Here is a 20361-nt window from a genome sequence, read left to right as displayed (position 1 = left end):
AATAATCTAAATTAACACTAAAAATAATTTTTGGTTGATAATAAATTAAATTATTAACATGTGTGGGAGTTTTTTTCTCTCTTTTTTTTTTAAAGAATATAACTTTTGATTTCTTGTTAAAAACTCTAATAAAAATATAGGTTTTTAAAAAATAAAAAACACATGGTAATCTCCCCACAATAATAGCATCCTCCTCCTCTTCATCATGAACTACATCAACACCATCGAACTCCCTCCAACACTTGCATAGTTACATACCTCACTACTCCCTCCCTCTCTCTCTCTGCCTTCTCTCTCTCTCCCCCAACTTTCCTTTCTCCAAATAACTAATTCTTCCCTTCGACCAACTCAAACCCAAATCCTCAAACTTCTTTATTACTACCTCCTCACCCAAAATACACATACTTCAACTCCAACATCACATTTATTTTATCCCCATATTGTTATTATTTTTATTATAATAACATAACATTTTTTTTCATATATGCTCGCCGGCGATGCCGACGCCGGTAAGCACCGCGAGGCAATGCCTGACGGACGAGGCGGCGCGTACCCTCGACGACGCCGTCTCCGTCGCCCGGCGCCGCAGCCACGCCCAAACCACCTCCCTTCACGCCGTCTCCGCCCTCCTCTCCCTCCCCTCCGCCTCACTCCGCGACGCCTGCTCCAGCTGCCGCAGCTGCTCCTACTCCCCCCGCCTCCAGTTTCGCGCCCTCGAACTCTCCGTCGGCGTCTCCCTCGACCGCCTCCCCACCACCAAATCCGGCGGCGCCGATGAGGGTCCTCCCGTCTCAAACTCCCTGATGGCTGCCATCAAGCGCTCCCAGGCCAACCAGCGTCGCCACCCGGACAGCTTCCACCTTATGCAAATGATGCAGCATCAAACTCAAACGACGTCGTTGCTCAAAGTCGAACTCAAACACTTCATTCTCTCTATCCTCGACGACCCTATCGTGAGTCGCGTCTTCGCCGAAGCCGGTTTCCGAAGCTACGACATCAAACTCGCCCTCCTCCACCCCCCTCCTCCCCCTCCCTCCAGAATCTTCTCTCGCCTCACCCCACCGCTTTTCCTCTGCAACCTTGAACCTATCCAAACCGGTTCAGTCCAACCCATTTCGTGCCTCGACGATAATTGCCGCAGAATCGTGGAAGTAATCACCAGGAAGACCAAAAGGAACCCTCTTTTGATGGGGGTGTACGCCAAAACCGCTCTCAGGAGCTTCGTTGAAGTTGTGAAGAAGAACGGTAAAGGTGGAGTCTTGCCTTGTGAGCTTAACGGTTTGAGCGTGGTTTCGGTGGAAAAAGAGATTGGGGAGTTTCTGAGGGAAGGTGGGAGGGGTGAGATGATTTTTGAGCATGTGGGTCATTTGGTGGAGCATGGTGGTGGTGGGGTTGTGGTGTGTTACGGGGAGATTGAGGTTTTTGTTGGGGGGTATAAGGAAGAAGGTAGTGTTGGGTTTGTGGTTTCGCAGTTGACGAGGTTGTTGGGGGTTCATGGAGGAGGGAAGGTGTGGTTGTTGGGGGTGGCGGGAACCTCTGAGGACTATTCTAAGTTCCTGAGGTTGTTTCCTACTGTGGACAAGGATTGGGATCTGCATCTTCTGACCATGACCTCTGCCACCCCTTCCATTGAAAAACTCTACCCTAAGTCCAGGTGGGTGGGTGGGTTGGTTTCTTTCTCTTTTTTCTTTATTGCTTTCTTGTACTCTGTTCGTTGTTCACTTCAAAGTTGGAGCCTTTGTGTCCTATTTATTTTAGTCTATTTTCGAATGAGAATAAGTAATGGGTTTTTGGATAAAAATAATAATTATGATAATAATAATATATTATGTGAAAAGGCACTGGTGTGTTTAGATGTGTGTGTAACATATTTTTTTAAAGTTGACATACAAATGATCAGGTGTAAAGTGAAGGTTTTGTCTGTGGTGTTGTTGTCGACGAAAACTTGAAATCCTTCACTTCCTGACTTAATTTTAGGATCCAATTATTTTTTTCTTATTAAGTTATTGATACGGAATATTTATCTACATTTGCAATGAATAATTTTTGTCGGAAAATCTTACTAACCATTTTTAATAGAATTCTTTTCTTCTAATTATTATTTTTTGATTTATAGAACTTGAACCGAAAATCTTATTTAAAAAAATCAAATTCAATACCGTTCAAACCATGAACTTATTTGTTGATCCAATTGTTTTGATGCATTTAGTTGCCTCCCTTTCCTTGTCCTCCTTTGTGGAAACACAAAGAAAAGGTTTTTTTTTTTAATGTTATTATAATTAAATTTTAATTTACCTCTCTAGTATCTATATATGCCTCAGAAACATGACATGTTCATGGTTCTAGTTTAGACATGTGAGTTTTTTTTTTTTTAATTTAGAAGTGTTAAGAATTATTTACTGAGGTGAGGTTCATGATTCAATTTGTCTTGTTTTCAAAGAAAAAATAAATTCTCTGTTAAATAGATTTGGTGTGATATACTACTTTGTTGGGAACAAGTCATTGAAGTCTATCTGAATTCTGAAGGGATTCCTCTAATTTGTGGGGTTTAGGCCAATTACCCTCATGCAAGCTGGAATGGTCGCAATCAGTCTTCATTAGCATGATCTATATCTTGGCATGTATAGAATTTGCCGCTGATTCGCATGTGTGGTCTCGTGAGCCCTAAATGTTATTTCTACCCGCAGGCTTGTTTTGCTGAATGCCGTAATAAATAAATGCTTCTTCTGTTTCTGTGCCCTTGGCCCACGGGCTCCCCTTCTTCTCCTTTGGGTTATGAACATATTTGGACTCTGTGGAAGATACCCTAAGAGGGCCTTTTTTTATAGCCCTTCAAACTTTATATATATATATATATATATATATATATATATATATATATATATATATATATATATATATTTCTTATAACCAACGTTGATTTAATTGATAATAATTAAATTGATATTTCACAAGATTTGATTTTGAATGGATTTAAGGATTTTGTTAATGAATATTACACAAGTATCTTTATAAGATTTTTTTAAAGTTATTTGACTCAACTCAATTTTTTTTCATTGGTGGGTGTGATGATGCTTTATAAGTCTATCTCATAATGTGCACTTTGGCTTCTGACACTTCTGTGTCTAATGGACATAAAAGTTGACACACTTCATGACCTTGCAGCTTGATGGGGTCCTTTGTGCCATTTGGTGGGTTCTTTTCTACACCTTCTGAGTTCAAAAATCCCGTAAGCTGTACGAATGCATCATCATCATCTTTACTAACTCGATGTGACACATGCAATGAAAGTTGTGAGCAAGAAGTTGCTGATATTTTGAAGGTAGGCCCTGCTGCTACTTCAACTTCTGTTTACTCCTCCACGAGCTTGCCTAGGTTACAAAAGGTTAATGTGGACTCAGATAGAGGATTGGATGTGGCAAAGGTGTGTGTTATGATCCACCTAATCTTGTTTTCCCTTGTTCATTGCATGCAGACACATTCACATGCTCACACACATACATGCAGCATCTTGCGGGCAATTGCTGTACTAGTACTACTGACCCACTAAAATAATTTTAGAGGTACGCAGTAGTAATAATAAATGTTACATGCCTAAAATGGTAAAAAAAAAACACATTTTCCCATTAAAAAAGCAATGTGGCAAACTCGGGGAATGGATCCTCTCAGGCGAGGTTTTCGAATTTTGTCATGTGAAAATCTCCACCATCAAAACCTCGTGTCTTTATTCTTTTATTATTTAAACTTTCTCTTCCCTATTTTTAATTAAAGGCTAAGATTTCACATGACGATAATGTGACTAGAGAGGATCCAACCCGACAATGTAGTGTCTTATCTGTAGGGAACCATAATAGTAGTATTTCTCTAATCTATTTTGTCACTCAATTTTTTTTTCTTTATGTGGAGCCTATGTTTTTTGTCACCCAAGTCTCTGGAAGTTGATCAAGACATGTTGTATATCAACTTGTATATTTTTTTAATACTTTGGTTTGGTCCTACCTTATACACATGCGTTCAGGATGGACCTAGGCATAGGAGTGGGGGCTATAGCACTCCCAAACAAATATTTCCTGCGTGTAGTGTGCCACAAATCTTCATTCTCATAAAATTATAATATTTAACACTTCAACCATATGCCTTCTAAGGGTGTGTTTGGATTTCCGTTCAAAGACACAAACAGATGTTCATTCTAATCCATGCTTTCGCACACTTCTTCGTTCAACTGACTTGGAGTGTGTGTTAACCATAAACCAAAGACACACTAACTATGTTCTTGTCTGCATTGGTCGAAAGGACTTCCTCTGAATTTAATATTGGGTAATGAGAAAATCATACTGTATACTCACAAACTAATAACTAATATTTTTGGACAAAAGAAAAGAAAAGAAAACTCGTGTGGAACATTTGCAAAAGTTCTTCTAAATCTACCCTCATAAAATGTTTAATCAAATCTTCTTTTGCATCATTTACCATGCTTCACTGATTCAATTTGTGGCTGAATTTTATTTAAGAATGAACTTCATCATCCAGTGCAGACTAATGAAGAAAATACAAGTTTGAATATAAAGATCTTCGGATTGCAAAGGAGATGGAGTGATATTTGTCAACGTCTTCATCAAAACCGATCATTACCTGAATTTGATATCACCAAAACAAGGTTCCAAGCTCCTTCCCATGAGGGGTTTCAATTTGGTCCAGGAAGTAGCAGCAGAGGTCCACTCCATAGTGAAATCCAATATTCTGATCATATTTCCTACATGTCTAAAGAGTCACAAAGTGCATTTCCATTTAAACAGATATTACCAGTTTCGGTACCTTTTGACACTGTTAGTATCACTGATGAAGCAGACCAAATACCAAAAGTTTCAAAGACTGATATGCATGGTACTTGGGTTTCTCCTTCCCCTAAGGCCAATATAAGCCTTCTTGATCCCACAACATTTTCATCTGTGACTCCTGTGACCACAGATTTGGGATTGGGAACAATTTACACATCAGCTGCTCATGAGCCAGACACACCAAAACTAAGTGATCATAAGAAGCCTCTCCATCACTTGTCAGATTCCCTTTCAACCGATTTTGATGCTATGAATGAGAATACTTCACACCAAATTGCAAGATCTTCTTCCTGCTCTGGTCCAAATCTAGAAGGGAGATTTGAAACTGTAGATTTCAAGTCACTTTACCATCTTCTCACTGAAAAGGTTGGCTGGCAGGATGAGGCCATATACGCTATCAATCGAACCGTGTCTCGTTGTAGATCCGGTGCTGGAAAGCTTAGTAGTGATTCACATGTTAGAGCAGACATATGGCTTGCTTTTCTTGGACCAGATAGGCTTGGAAAAAGAAAAATTGCATCAGCACTTGCTGAGATTTTATTTGGAAACAAACAAAGCCTAATCACTGTGGATTTGAGCTCCCAAGACCGGTGTTACCCATCATACTCTATTTTTGAATTCCAAAATTCATATTGTCATGATGTGCTTATGAGGAAGACAGTGTTGGACTATATTGCTGGGGAGTTGAGTAAAAAGCCGCACTCGGTCGTCTTTCTTGAAAATGTGGATCAAGCTGATTTCCTGGTGCAGAATAGTTTGTTCCATGCAATAAAAACAGGTAAATTCCCATACTCACACGGAAGGGAAATCAGCATCAACAATGCAATGTTTATTGTAACCTCTAGTGTGTTTAAAAGTAGTGGCTCTTTTAACTTGGAGGAGGATCCTAAAATGTTTCCAGAGGCAAGAATCCTAGAAGCTAAAAGATGTCAAATGCAATTATCACTTGGACATGCTTCTGAGGGTGCCAAAAGGAGTGGTTGCACAAATGTGAAGGTTGCAGAGAGAAAAGGGAAATCCAAAACAACATTTCTGAGTAAAAGAAAGCTAATAGAAAGTGGTGATTTAAAAGATAAAGCACCATGCAAGACACTGAAACCAGTCAGGGAGGCATCGAGGTCCTATCTCGATCTTAATATGCCTCTTGAGGAGGTTGAAGAGGGCAACAATTACAATGATGATGAAAGTGAATCAATAGTTGAAAACTCTGGAGCCTGGTTAAATGATTTGTGTGATCAAGTTGATGAAAAAGTTGTTTTTAAGCCTTTCAACTTTGATTCTATTGCTGAGCAAGTAATTAAAAGCATTGACACACAATTTCAAAAGATGTTAGGATCAGAGTTTATACTTGAAATTGAGTATGAGGTCATGACACAGATACTTGCAGCTGCTTGGTTATCAGACAAGAAAAAATCTTTGGAAGATTGGGTTGAACATGTTCTTGGAAGAAGCTTTGGTGAAGCTCATCAAAAGTACCACTTTGCACCTGAATTTGTGATGAAACTGGTTAATTGTGAAAGATTTTTTTTGGAAGAACAATCTCCTGGAGTATGCCTTCCAGCTAGAATTAACTTGAACTGAATTTTTGCTCACTATGTATTTTGTAATTACTTGTAAAATGTAGCTTGTAGGATATAGCATTTGGTAGCCACTAGCTTTTTTCGGCTAATCAATCCCACAATTTTTTCTTTTGTGGTGATCCTATGGTAAAAGAATGTATCTTCACCAGTTTTCATGTTAATTCTAATGTCTTTCTGCTTCTGCATTTATCTTTTTTTTTTTTTTTTTCTTATCCAAGCCTAATAAAACATGCTGCAAGTATTATATAGCATCACATATGATGTACTAATATCACTTGTTCAACTCTTAAGATTTCTGCTTTTTTTTTTAGGTTCACTCTTCCCTTTGTATATCTTTTTATCAGAAAAAAGAATGAGATAGAATCAACTACCTATGTAGATGTATGGAAATATATCCATTGTGTTGCTCCAATGTACGGGTATGATGATAATATTAAAATGTAATAATAAATTGGTAATTTTATATTCATGTTAATTATTACTATATCATTAATATGGATGCAAAATATGAAGAAAGAAAAATAGAGTTATGGACCTACCCCTTTAGCATGCATCTCATCAATAGTTAGGTTGGATTATCAGATGTTATTTATATCCTGCATTCCTACTATTACATTAGACACCTTCCATTCTCTTTAGGAAAGTTCATTTTAAAATGCATATTTACATTCTGTGAGAGGTAAAAAATTACAATAATGGAGGTGTAGAATACAATAGCCTTAACAAATTACCAATTCACAATTTTCTTTAGGTCCTTTCTTTTCATACATTTTTTTTCTTTTACAAACCCTCTATTTTTGGACATTTTAAATTACTAAAATTATCATTCGGTTTGCTCCTTACTTTTAAATGAAAATCTCTTCTTAATGGTGTTTATGGGCTGGGTTGGGTAGGATTTGGCAAACCCAATAAAATTTTACGAATTAAGTTGGGTTTGATTTATGTAATTTTTTTTTAAACTAAGCTCAAACCAACTAGTAACAAACGAGTTGGTTATTTTGGCTCAATGGGTCTAAAAATTAAATTTATTTTAAATTTCAAAATAATTTTTTGAAAAAGAAAAATAGAAGTAAACAATGATACATAATGTACATGTTCATGTTCACATTCTATTAAATCCCAACACCTAGAAATCCAACAAATGCAAGACAATCCTAGCACTATCACTAATACACTATCGTCATCACCAGTGACACCGACACCACTAGTCGAGTAACCGCCACAACATTGGTATTGGAACCACTATTACTATCATAATCACCGATTTTGACATTATCATTATCGTTGTTGTTATCATTACGAAAATACACTTTTAAACTAATATGGTTCGCTTGATTTGCTAAAATTTATGGTATTGGATAAGACAATATTTTTGTTCTACGTTTGATTTGAAAAAAAGTCCATTAGATACATAAATTAATCAGATGGGTACACGACAAAAACTCAATTTCTTGTTACTCAAAAAATCATGTAACAACTTTTTATCTCAAGTATAAAGGCTTTAAAAATTAGGTTGACATTATCATCATGTACAAGACAAAAACTCAATTTCTTATTACTCAAAAATTATCCTATAACTCAAATATTTAGTTTGAAATTAAAAATTAGAATAAAAAACTACAACTAAAATTCAAAAATTAGGTTTTAAAATTTTGAAACTAAAATAAAACTGAGAGATGGAAAGACTATTTTATCATGTTGATTTTTGGCCTAACTACCTGTTTAGATAATAAATACATAACATTAATAGAATATAATAGGTAATAAAATGAGAGAATTATATACTAGTGACACATCAAACAGATTCACTGTATCATGATAAAATAATTATCTTATATCACCTCCATTATTTATTTATTTATTTATTTTTATCTTAGATCATCTTATCACGACTAAACAAATACTGAACTGATAAGAATGATTTATCTACTTCTAAAAAAAGAATGATTTATCTATAAAAATAGTTTAGTAATAATCCTTTCGCTTTCGATAAGTTATAAAAGCTAATTTTTTGTTAAATAATTTAATATGATGATTATTTCTCTAATAATATTTTAAATATTTTTTCCACTTTGACCTATCTAATTATTATTATTAAATCCCAATAAAAATTTCACCTTACATTTTTCTTGATGTACAACGTGACTTAATTAGCAATGCAAATTAGTCAACGCGATTGAAATAAAAGTTACAGAAAAAGGCCATATTAATTGGCAATTTTGTATAGCAAAAATGTTAATTATTAGGATAAAGAATTGATTGGTTTATAATTTATATAATGAATCTCAAAATTAGAGACAGAAAGAGAGTTTGCAAAATTCTTAATAAATAAAAAAGAAACAGTTACTATAATAAAAAAAAGTAAAGATGTATTAAAATAATAAAAAATTATTAGAGTTGTTCTAATATAAAACTCTTAGGAATGTATTAGATTAAGATTTTAAAATATTATTTTAGCATAATCTTATGAATTTTAAAGATTATATAAAAATATTATTATTTATGAGATTTCTTTAATCGACTTTTCTGATAATTTAGATTTTAATGAATTTATATCATAAAAATTTAAAAGATTTGAAATGATTTTATAAATTTATAATATTTAAAATGATTATGTCAATTTTTAAAAACATATTTAAAATTACAAAAGTTAGTAAAAAAATAATAAGAAATGATGAAGTTTAAATAAAAAAAAAAGTAAAACTAATATTTTTTTAATCTTTTAATAGTTATATTGATTTTAACTTTATGTCCTTATATACTAATTTTTCTTGAAATAATATCTTCTCATTCTTACTTTTGGTAATAGATTTAAAATTATAAGTTGGTTTTTTGATTTTGTTTGATTATTATAATTATTTTATGATAAATATAATAACATGTTTAAATGAAGTATAATAATAAGTATATACTAGAAGGAAATAATGATGGTAGAAGAATGTAGGAAGATTACTTAAGTTTGTCACGTGAACGAAATTATTGATGATCTCTACAAAAGCACACGGTCGAACATGTGATTGGCGTAGCCTTATAAAGAAAACATAATTAATCTTAACACATCAGACAAACATTAATTTAATTTAGAAAATAAAGAAAAAACGGGAAAATAATATAGGAAAAATATATTTGACACATGTGCCTTGAAGAATATTAAAGAGAGGGAACGGTATGTGTGATGAGAGAAAATAAAGTAATAAAAAAAGAAATAGAAAGTCTAATAAAGTTTCAAAGATTTGAATAAGATTGTTTCATAAATGTTTTACACTAAAAAAAATGATAAAATCCATCTATATTCTTCTTACAAAATAATCTATTGAAATTTGTATATTTTTAAATACCAAAAACTTTTTATAAATTATAAAAAAATTCTAATTAAACACCACCCTAGTTAATTATTTTTCGTTGGGAGAAATACTCAATTATTAGGTCTAATTGAATAAAATCATATTTATATTATTTAAAAATTATGATTGAATATCACTAGATTTTTTTATAAAAAAAACTTTTAAAATTTCTTGAAATCCTAATCCATGCACCATTGATTCTTTTTTAGAGAAAATGCTATTAAAAAATTAGAAATTAAAAAGAAAACAAGAAATATATATATATATATATATATTAAAAAAAAAAACTTAAGAGTGTGTGACCTTCCTTTTTGACCCCAAAGTTCGTCTTCTCAGCTCTCTTCTTTCCCTCCCTCCGTCTCTCTCTCAAAAGCTTTGAACTTTAAAGCAAAACACAAAAAAACCCAAGTTCATGCACGAGCTTTGGTGCTGTTTCTTTCTTTGTGTATGGTATGCTTCTTTTTCTTGCCTTTTTTTTTCTTCTTAATGGGTCTTTAATTTTGTGCTAAATATTGGATCTTTTTCAAGTTTTGGTGGTTGCAATGTTTTTTACTTGGTTGTTAAGAAAATTAAGGAGAGTGAATTAGCGTAGTAACGTGAAAAAAAGAATGTGCTTTCTGTTGCACCCCGTTGAAAAGTTAGGTTTTTGTATGATGTTATCGTTAAGATTGACAAATTATTCGTTTTTATTTTTTTTTATTTTTTTTTTCTGTTATCAGGGTTTGTGTTATTTTTAGAATTGTTGTTTTGATAAACTAATAAGACTGATAACTGAAACTAAAGCTGTTGCAAAATTCATGATTTTGTAACTATGCAAATGGCTAGATGCCTAGTCTGTTGTCAACATCCACAAAATGGGGATAATTTGTCTTTTCTATCACTTTATCTGATTCTTTTTTGGTTGGTTAGGTTAAACTGAAATCTTTTAAAGGAAGTTTTGTGAGCTTTGAATTCGAGATATTATTCTCTTGTGGTGCAATAGCATATTGAATTTGTTCTTTCAATTGTGATTTTGTAGATTCTGTGAAATCATGTGCAGTGGTTCCAAGAGAAAACCTTCCCAAACAGGTTTAATAATGGGGGATGAGCATGGAAGACAAGAAGGGTTGCATCATAAAATTTCAGCTTTGCTTGAGTTTTCGGCCGCAGATGATGTGACGTCTTTCAAAGATGCTGTTGAAAAAGAGGGTCATGATGTTGATGAGGTGGGGTTGTGGTATGGAAGGAGGGTTGGCTCAAAGGAATTGTGTTTTGAAGAGAGGACCCCTCTTATGATTGCTGCCATGTTTGGAAGCAAAAGTGTTTTGTCTTATATTCTTGGGACGGGTCGTGTTGATGTTAACCGGGCTTGTGGGTCAGATGGGGCTACTGCCCTTCATTGTGCTGTTGCTGGGGGTTCTTCCGCTTCCCTTGAAGTCATCAAGCTTTTGCTCGACGCATCGGCGGATGTTAGTACTGTTGACGCCAATGGAAACAGGTCGTGCGACTTGATTTTTTCGGTGTCTAATGGTGTATTCAATTCAAGAAAGAGGATACTACAAGCCGTACTAGAAGGTGCAGATGGTATTGATGAGGCTTGCCTCAGATTTGAGGAAGCAGTTGGCCAAATGGAGAAACAGCAACAGCAAGATGTAGATGCACTTCAGGTTTCAAAAGATGGGACTGAGAAGAAAGATTATCCTGTTGATCTCTCTCTTCCAGATATAAAAAATGGGATATATAGCTCAGATGAGTTTAGGATGTATACATTCAAAGTTAGGCCTTGCTCAAGAGCTTATTCTCATGATTGGACCGAGTGCCCCTTTGTTCATCCCGGGGAAAATGCAAGGCGCCGTGATCCAAGGAGATATCAATATAGCTGTGTCCCTTGCCCCGAGTTTCGGAAGGGATTCTGCAGCAAGGGGGATGCCTGCGATTATGCGCACGGTATTTTTGAGTGCTGGCTTCACCCTGCGCAATATAAAACAAGGCTTTGCAAGGAGACAGGATGCACCAGAAGAGTTTGTTTCTTTGCTCACAACGTGGAGGATCTCCGCCCTGTGTATGCTTCAACTGGTTCTGCTATGCCTTCTCCCAGATCATATTCTGTTAGTTCTCCTCCATTGGACCCTTTCACACTGGGCTCTCCATCTGCCTTGATACCACCTGCCTCATCCCCACCTTTGACTCCGTCTGGAGGATCTTCTCCTGCGGGTGGAACCATGTGGCACTCTCAGATTCATGTTGCTGTCCCTACCCTTCAGCTGCCCCAAAGCAGATTGAAATCTGCGCTAAATGCTAGAGATGTTGAATTGGACATGGAATTGCTTGGAATTGAAAATCATGGATGCTTGATGCAGCAGCTAATGATGGAGGGGACGGCTGGTCTTTCATCACCTTCTAACTGGAATAACTCCATGCCTAATAGTCCATCTCTTTGTGATTATACTGGGGACTTCAATAGGCTTTCAGGAGTGCAACCTACTAACCTTGAAGACGTTTTCGGGTCTCAGATACAATCTCCAGCCAGAATTCAAGTGCATCAAAATGTGAACCAGCAACTGAGAGGCTATCCCTCCAACCTTTACAATTCAAGCGTGATAGGATCGCCCTCATTCAGGGTTGATCCATCTGGGGCAGCAGCCGCAATGGCTTTGAATCCAAGAAATGCTGCCTTTGCTAATCGGAGCCAGAGCTTTATGGTTAACGGTGATACTGAGTTTCCTTCTCCTGCTACCTCTACTGCTGCCAAGCCTTCTACCTTCTCTGGTTGGGGTCCCTCTGATGGCAAGTTAGATTGGTCCATCCGTGGTGATGAACTAAAGAAGCCGAGCAAATCTTCTTCTGTAGGATTTTTGAAGCAGCAGTAGTCCTTTTACAATGGCTACTGCCACTGTGCTACCAAGTGTTGAAGAGCAGCTGCAATGCTATAGCAATTGTACATGTTGCATGAATGCAATGTTAACAATGGCATTGAATCCTCTATGCAACTCTAGGCTAGTTTATTTATTTATTATTGTTATTTTTTAATTTCATAAATATTCTTTATATGTAGGCGACAATTAGTAGAAATCGTGGTTAAATGTTTCCCATGAAACAGTGTAGAAGTTGGGCAGAATGCAAGTTTTCTGCTCCAGTAACTACCTTCTAGGGTATTTGACTCCATTTTTTCCCTTATTTTTTTTTCTTTTCCTGTTCTTTGTCATGCTCTATTGAGTTGTAACTTCCCAGCAACCAAGAATTGGAACTAATGCACTGAGACTTTTAATTTTCAATTTTCATAGCTTAAGTTTATGAATTGTTCATTTTATTTTCACTATTTTTTGTAGGACAGTGATATAGTTTGTGCGTGTGTGACGTGTAAATTTATCATTTTTTTTGTCGTAATCCATTCTAACTTTTGGCGATTTTAACCATAAATCACAAAATGTTTAAGTTGGTTCAATCTAGTTAAAGTTGGTTGACAAATTCAAAATGCTGGTGTTTGCAAATATAGGATACGTGTGGCACTTGTAACTACTATTTTTATGTTTGATGCCTTTGGGATTCTTGCTCTATGTTTTGGCATTTGTTGTAGACAACAAGGATGTGAACTTGGTAGATAGCATTTCCATATGTACCTTTGACGATGCTACTTTAGGCCATGAAAGATTATATTCATTGGTTCTTTGGCTCCGAATGAGAAGTTTGTTGAGCACTAAGTAAAGGCATTTAGGAAAAGCTCAACTTATTGGCCTTGGCTTTTTTTTTCAAACTTTAATACATAGTTACTCAATCCTATAAGTATAAAATGACTTTGATCCTTAAATGGTAGCTAGCTTTAATGCACATATAAATTTGTTACGATACTGTTCCAAGAACTATAACATTGTTAAAATCTGAGGGAAAGAAAAGAGAAAATGCTTTTTCCAATAATTTTTCTTCTATTTGGAATGATGGAAAACTTCTGACAAAGGGAAAAAATGCTGGTGGAATCCACGTACAAATATTCTCACCACGCATGCGCATCTAGTCATTTTTTTTTCTTTTTGTATTTGTTCCTTTATTTATTTTTTTAATCATCTAAAGAAAGCATAAAATGAGGAGTACTGTAAACTCTTTTTTCCCCTATTCTTTTGCGTTAACGAAGAGTAAATTTTTATTTTTCCACCTGGCAGGCATTTTTTTATGTGGCTATTTTTAAAAAGATTGAATGAGTTGCCATACATTGGACCTACTTTAATTTTTTTAAGAAAAAGAAATGTACTTATGATTATGTTGGACAAAATTAGTTAAAAGTTGATAGTTGAAGTAGCTGGAAAATGTAAAATGATAAAAAAATAATAAATTATGATTTATTTAAAAAGTATAATAAAAAAATAAATAAATATATCAAAAATAAAAAAGAAAAAAAAATATAAAAAGTTAAAAACTAATATTTTAAAAAAGCTACTTACCTCAGGTAACATTTCAACAAATACTAAATATTACTAAAAAATTATTCAAAAAATTTGTTTCCTGAACAATTAAATAAAATTTTTAACTAATAAAAAAAATTAAAACTAACTAAAATATCTTACCTAACATAACTAGTTAGATAATATTAAAAAAAGAGAATAATTCGTGGTTGTACATAGTATACTCAACAACAATATAGTCACAAATAGCCCAATCCTAGTTAAGAAGAGTTGTGCTCCAAAAAAAAAGAAGACTTGTGCCGTTTTTTTTTTTTTTTTTACGATTCCACTTGTGCCATTCATATAACAAGGATGGCATTGTCTTCAAGGTTTTTTTTTTTTTTTTTTTATATCTACGTCTTCAAAGTTTTATTTGGATAAATGTGTAAATCATTAAAAAATTAAGGATAGATGTAAATAAGATAGGATAAATCCAACTAACGGAATTAAAGTTACAAAATATCTAAAGTTTCTTAAAAAAATTAATGTTAATTTTAATTTGGTTAAACTTTTGAAATAGCACAATTATTGGAAGTGTTCACGCTAAGATTTAATTTAATTTTTAGATAAAAAAATCATTCGAATCAAACATAAATTAAAATACGATTCAATTTAGTTTCATCTTAATATAACATCAAATTCAACTGAAACCAAACCACCTTTTGTGACTCAGTTTAATTTTGCAGTTTTTTATTTTTTTTAATATATTATCATAATTTAAAATCTATCAACTAAACTTATATAATTATTATGTTATATTATTTTTAAAATAATTTTTATTTTTTTATTAAATTTTGTTTAACATATTTTAATTCAAAATTATTATTTTTACTTTTATTTAACATTAATATAAAATGATATTACTAACTCTTTTTTGGAATATAATAATAATTTATGTATCACTTGATATTTTACATTTCTTTTTTAACAACATTAATACATCTTTTTAACATAAAAATAAAATATACATATTGATTATAAAGTAAATAAAAAATAATCAATTATTTAATACTTATTATTAATTATTACAATAAAAATTAATATAATTATAATAAGTGTTTTGTTTGATTTTGTTGGAGTTTTATATCAAGATTCAAAACCAATCCAAACTACAAAAGTATGCAGTTTTTTTAGATTTTTTTTTAGTTTTTCGGTTTTTTTGGGTCTTAAACGGTTTATAAAGGTTTGGTTTAGTTATAAACACCCCTGCAATCTACCTAGAGAATCTGTATAACTTAGAATAATAAGCTTGAATAAAAGCATTTTTAGGAGCTATTCTCTAATGAAGAGGTTTTATGAATTGTTATCATTATCATATATTTGATTTTCTTAATTGGTTATCCCTTTCAGTTTATCCTTTCTATCTTTATTTCTCAATTAAATTTTGATATTTGAAAAATAAATTATCTAATAATTAAGAAAATAATCTTTAACAAACTATAGATTATTTATCACAAATTAAAATATAATTATATATTTAAAATGCATATTAATTAATTTTTTAATTATAATATATTTATATATTCAAAATTTATTTATTTAATAAAATTTAGATATAATATATTTATATTTAAAAAAAATTATTATGAAATTTAGTTATATACAAATAAATATTTGTGCATTGCATAGGCGAACATGCTACACTTTTACCTTGTTTTTTCTCATTTACATTTTTTCTTTTAATATAAAAAGGAGAATGCATAAAAAAAAGTTTTCTGATTTTTAAAATAAACAAACTAAAAAACTTGTTGAATAACCATTTTAGAATATTTTTTTAAACTGTTCGCTGTTATATGGTTTTTAGAACTAAAAACGCAAAATAGTGGAAGGTTGCTTTCGGGATGTTTGATTAATTTCTCTTATTGGTTTTAAAAATTGTTTTCTAACACAATTTCTTACTATTCATTAATTAAAATTTACATTCAAAATCTGTTAACTTAATCATTTAAAAAAAGAATGGAATATGCATGAATTTTTAATTTGATCTCTTATTCAATAATTTGTTGTCATTTTAGTTCTCAATATTATCATTTATCGATATTTTGTTCTTTTAAGTTAATTTTTTACTATCATTTTGATTCCTAAAAAGAATAAAATGAAAAAAATATAATAATATCTATGATAATAATTTTATGCAAAATAAGATTTAATTAAAAATTTAAAAGTGTACGTGATAAGTTTAACAAAATATCAATAAATAATTAAATTTATGGTCTAAAATGATAAGTTGTTAAGTTTACCAAATTAAAAAGTTAACATTTTGACACCGTTATCATTTATCATCTCATCAATAAAAGTGTCTCGTAAGCACAAATATTTGAGTTAATAAAAATAATTAAAATAATATTAATTTGTCATACTTTTTATAAATTTGGGATAAAATTTTAATTTTTCATCATTTAGGAACCTAATTGCTAACACCTAATAAATTTAAGGATAAAGATAAGTATATGCCCGCAAAATTAAACTTGCGGTAATTTATTTTGTAATCTACAGAAAGGGTGAAAAACTAGTTCACATGAACTCATCAATTATATCACCTATTAAGTGCTTGTTTGGATTGCCGGTTTCAACTTAAATTTTCGCCCAACCTCCGTTTCCAGGAAGCATTTCCTTTCTTGCATTTACGTTGAGGTTGCCTCGTATTTTGTACAACAGCAAGTTCGTTGTGGATCCAAACACACTCTAATTCTTAAGTAAGGAAAATATACTTTTTTTAAAATAGAAAGAAAAATAATATAATTGAGGTACCTGGAGTATTTGAGAAGGATAATGTAATCTATTCTATAATTATTATTATTACTGTATTAAGGCACGCACACCCATGAGAATTTTGTCCGAAACAAAAAGCATATGCTTGTCTCCCTTGATCAATTTTGCTTTAAAATTTTCGACATTTCCGTTCATATCTCACAGAATTCAGCAAAAGCAAATTTAAGAATCTTCCTGGATGCAGCACTAGGTGATGAGATAGGGACAAAGTAAAAACGGAAAAGTAGCAAGGAATTTAAATCTTTATACACTTTATGTCAATATGCTCAATTTACAAATTTTTGAAGTTGCAAAGTTGTCAGTGGATGCCAGCAAGTTGATCCACAAGCTCATTTAGCAAGTTATCAAAAATTTCTGCCTCAAAATCTGCACTTATGCTACCTAAATCTCCTTGTTTATTGGTCCATATATGTATCTTATTTGATTCAGCCAATTCATCTTCAACTATTCTGCAAACTTCACCCCATATATCTATATACTCCTGGTCATTCTTCTCCTTTTTCTTTGACCCTTCATCTTTGTTGTTGTCAATTGCCTCAACCTTACTCTCATCAATCATCAAGTTACCATCAGATTGCACAGGAAGGTGCTGATCATTGTCAAGCTTTGGTGATAATTTTCTTCTTGAACTCAAACCAACTGCAAAAGAATGTGCCACTGCAATTAGTTCATTTGCAATTCGTAATAGAAATTAACTTCAAAACTTGAACATAATAATCTATTGAGCTGATATAGTGTGAATTTGGTTATTATTAATTTTGAACTGAAATTATTCAATTTGAGACCAAACATGTGAACATTTATCTAAAATCATGTTAACCGATATATTTCAATTTAATTTTGGATCATCCAACATGAATTCAAATACTCACATAATGTATATCAAAGGCAAAATAAAGTGTAATTCAAATTATCAAAGGAAACACACCTGTTGCACAAGCTTCACGCTCAAAATCAAGGACAGAAACTGGGCTTGAATCTTCTGATTTGGTTTCAACTTCTATCTTGTTTTTTTTCTGACAAATTGTTTTCTTCTTTTTCCTCCTCCTCTTCTGCTTTTCACCAACTGCAACTTCCTTGCCCTTCATGTTCTGTGACAATTTCCCTGCTTCAGAATCATCAAAACACTTCTTTTCAGATGAAGCCTTGGAATGATGCAAAGTGTTGGTGATTTCTTGAAGCTTACCACCACTTCCAACACTCCCACTAGACACATGAGAGACCCTTTTCTTTCCAAGTTTCCCCTTCTCAATCAAAACCTTCTCATCACACACTTTTTCTCTCTTGTTTTCCCTCAATTCACCTCTCTCTGATCGCACGTTCTGCTTCAATTCTGCACAAACAGGCTCCCTCTTTCTCCTGTTGGATCTGAATTCTCTACTCTTACCACCTCCACCTTCGAAACTCAGCTCCAAAAACTTCTCACTTTCATGTAGAAGAAAAGTTGGAGCCTCCCTAAAAGACAATGTGGACTTAACCCTCTTATGCAGAACCTCCTCCATTCCATTGTATGCTCCCAAATATTCCACAGAATTCATGGATCTGCTGCGCGAAAGTGAACTTGGTTTTGGTCCAAAGGGTATCTCAATTGATTCCAAACCCATTAATCTTGCCACTATACCAGGAGTAGTAGTAGTAGTAGTAGTAACGGTAGCAGCAGTGGTAGTAGCAGTAGAAGCAGTATCGGTCTCCGAATTCTGTTTAGCCTTGAAGTTTTGATCTTTGTCACTCAACATTGCATTTGATGAATCAAGTTCTCTAATTTGGTCCCTTGGAAGGCCATCAGAGCAAAGAATTTTGCGCAAGATAGCAGTGAGACACCCTGAAGTTGCGCTTTTGGAGGTGCACATAGTTGGGTCCAAACTTGTGGTGGATGAAGATGAAGGGGATGCATGAGAAGAAGAAGTTGATGAGAGCTTCTTCATGTTTTGAATGATCAAGCAAAGTGAAAAGAAAAGAAGAAAAAAAACTGAATTTTTAAAACCAAAAAAAGGAAAAGTGAAATGGGGGTGTTGGAATCTCAAACTTCCAATGATAAAGGCATAGTTTCCAAAGAGAAAAGGGCAATGGGAATTGGAATTGGAATTGGCAAGAATCTAAAGTGGGATTTGAATTTTGCTACATCAAGGAAGAAAAAGGGTGGCGGGCTTTGCATTTGAATGTGAGAGTGAGAAAGAGCAAATAAGTTCTTAGAAAATGAAAATGAGAAGTAGTGTGGCGTTGTGACTGCGAGTGGTTGTTCTTTGCTTTTGCACATTGATATATACTTATATGGTGCAGTGGCTTGTCTCCACGCGCGTTGTAAAGTCATTTTTTTGTGCTGTGTTTTTTTTTCCCGGTTTTAAGCAAAAAAACAGTGGTCACGCTCTTGGGGCGCGTTAAGGTGACACCCTTGTTTGAAGAAGTTCAAAAGTACTTTCAAAACGCTAGAAAAGGAAAAGCATGTCTTGTGAGCAGTGAGGTTCTCCAATTGAGATGTGGTTTTTAGGATTTTATTTACTTACTTTTGACAGAAACTGAGGGATGAGGATTGGACCTCAATGCTCTAACCGAGGAAACTGATTATGTCCATTTGTCATTTTGTGTAGAGGGTGAGACATTGTTACTTTGTATTATGTCTATGTTTTCTTTTGTTTTAGTCCGATCAGAATGTAACTGGTGATGTGTCAGTGGCATTAAGTTTAGGAAATTCTTTTGGGTTCTGCAGCCGAAGATACTGACTTATAGGCTGTGTTTGTTCCAACTATATTATCAAATCATAAACGTGAGATTTGATTTCTTTTATTATGCATTATGAAATCATAAATAAGAGTAATGTACTAATTCTACGTTCTACCTAAAAAAAATGATTTATGTACGAACTTATTCCTGTGATTTCTGTCAAATTTGTTACATCACTTTTTCTTTGTTGACTCTCAAATATAATTAATAAAAAGCATGTACATGTATTTTTTTTTTTCAGAATTCATATTGTTCTTTTTCATGTTATATAGCAGAACTCAAATCATTAATGGTTAAGAGAGTAAAAACGTGATTAAGCAAGATGTTTTGATTTTTAGAGTATTATTTAAAATATTCTCAAATGCAAAAAACTCAAAAGACTTAAGGCATGTTTGGATTCACTTGCGGCAACTGTAAATGCTCATATGTAGAACCAGCGTTTGGTTGATTTTACATTACTTTTGAGTAAAGCTACATCCAAAGACAGATTGCAGGTTGATAATTAAATATGCACCAAGGACTTTAAAAATATATAACAATTCAAACACCAACTAGCTGTTGCTTTTAGGTTAATTTTGATTTTATCCTCACTCAAACGTGAAACACAGGTGAATAATTAAATATGTATTAAGGATTTAAAAAATATATATCAATTCAAGCACTAACTATTTGTTGTTTTTACGTTTATTTT

General features: G+C 33.1%; 3 protein-coding genes across 4 annotated transcripts; 2 read left to right on the top strand and 1 right to left on the bottom strand.

Moving 5' to 3' along the window:
- The first annotated feature begins 191 nt into the window (after positions 1-191).
- On the top strand, positions 192-6605 carry LOC114377360 (protein SMAX1-LIKE 7-like). 2 transcript variants are annotated; one of them, XM_028335838.1, is made up of 3 exons: positions 192-1654; positions 3166-3322; positions 4536-6605. In XM_028335838.1, the coding sequence occupies exons 1-3, from the start codon at positions 498-500 to the stop codon at positions 6417-6419; spliced, it is 3198 nt and encodes a 1065-aa protein (XP_028191639.1). In that variant the 5' UTR covers positions 192-497; the 3' UTR covers positions 6420-6605. The 2 variants fall into 2 exon arrangements, with proteins under 2 accessions (XP_028191639.1, XP_028191638.1); XM_028335837.1 differs by having other exon boundaries at positions 3166-3424.
- A 3463-nt stretch (positions 6606-10068) lies between these two features.
- On the top strand, positions 10069-13030 carry LOC114374622 (zinc finger CCCH domain-containing protein 66-like). Its single transcript, XM_028332286.1, has 2 exons — positions 10069-10212; positions 10781-13030. Exon 2 carries the CDS (start codon positions 10794-10796, stop codon positions 12609-12611), a length of 1818 nt encoding a protein of 605 aa, XP_028188087.1. The 5' UTR covers positions 10069-10212; positions 10781-10793; the 3' UTR covers positions 12612-13030.
- A 4143-nt stretch (positions 13031-17173) lies between these two features.
- Positions 17174-19176, bottom strand: LOC114375247. Its single transcript, XM_028333018.1, has 2 exons — positions 17878-19176; positions 17174-17588 (listed from the first exon to the last, which is right to left on the bottom strand). Exons 1-2 carry the CDS (start codon positions 18872-18874, stop codon positions 17248-17250), a joined length of 1338 nt encoding a protein of 445 aa, XP_028188819.1. The 5' UTR covers positions 18875-19176; the 3' UTR covers positions 17174-17247.
- Between the last annotated feature and the right edge of the window lie 1185 nt (positions 19177-20361).

Source organism: Glycine soja, chromosome 11 (assembly GCF_004193775.1).
Source record: "Glycine soja cultivar W05 chromosome 11, ASM419377v2, whole genome shotgun sequence".
Taxonomy (NCBI): domain Eukaryota; kingdom Viridiplantae; phylum Streptophyta; class Magnoliopsida; order Fabales; family Fabaceae; genus Glycine; species Glycine soja.
The sequence above is the reverse complement of the archived record's forward strand: the minus strand, read 5'-3'. Positions and strand labels throughout refer to the sequence as shown.

Excerpts from the sequence above, each read along its gene's own strand:
- LOC114377360 (XM_028335837.1), top strand. The coding sequence starts at position 498 with ATGCCGACGCCGGTAAGCACCGCGAGGCAATGCCTGACGGACGAGGCG. Across the intron at positions 1,655-3,165 it reads AAACTCTACCCTAAGTCCAG|CTTGATGGGGTCCTTTGTGC; the intron begins GTGGGTGGGTGG and ends ATGACCTTGCAG. Across the intron at positions 3,425-4,535 it reads GAGGATTGGATGTGGCAAAG|ACTAATGAAGAAAATACAAG; the intron begins GTGTGTGTTATG and ends CATCCAGTGCAG.
- LOC114374622 (XM_028332286.1), top strand. The coding sequence starts at position 10,794 with ATGTGCAGTGGTTCCAAGAGAAAACCTTCCCAAACAGGTTTAATAATG.
- LOC114375247 (XM_028333018.1), bottom strand. The coding sequence starts at position 18,874 with ATGAAGAAGCTCTCATCAACTTCTTCTTCTCATGCATCCCCTTCATCT. Across the intron at positions 17,589-17,877 it reads GCGTGAAGCTTGTGCAACAG|TTGGTTTGAGTTCAAGAAGA; the intron begins GTGTGTTTCCTT and ends ATTCTTTTGCAG.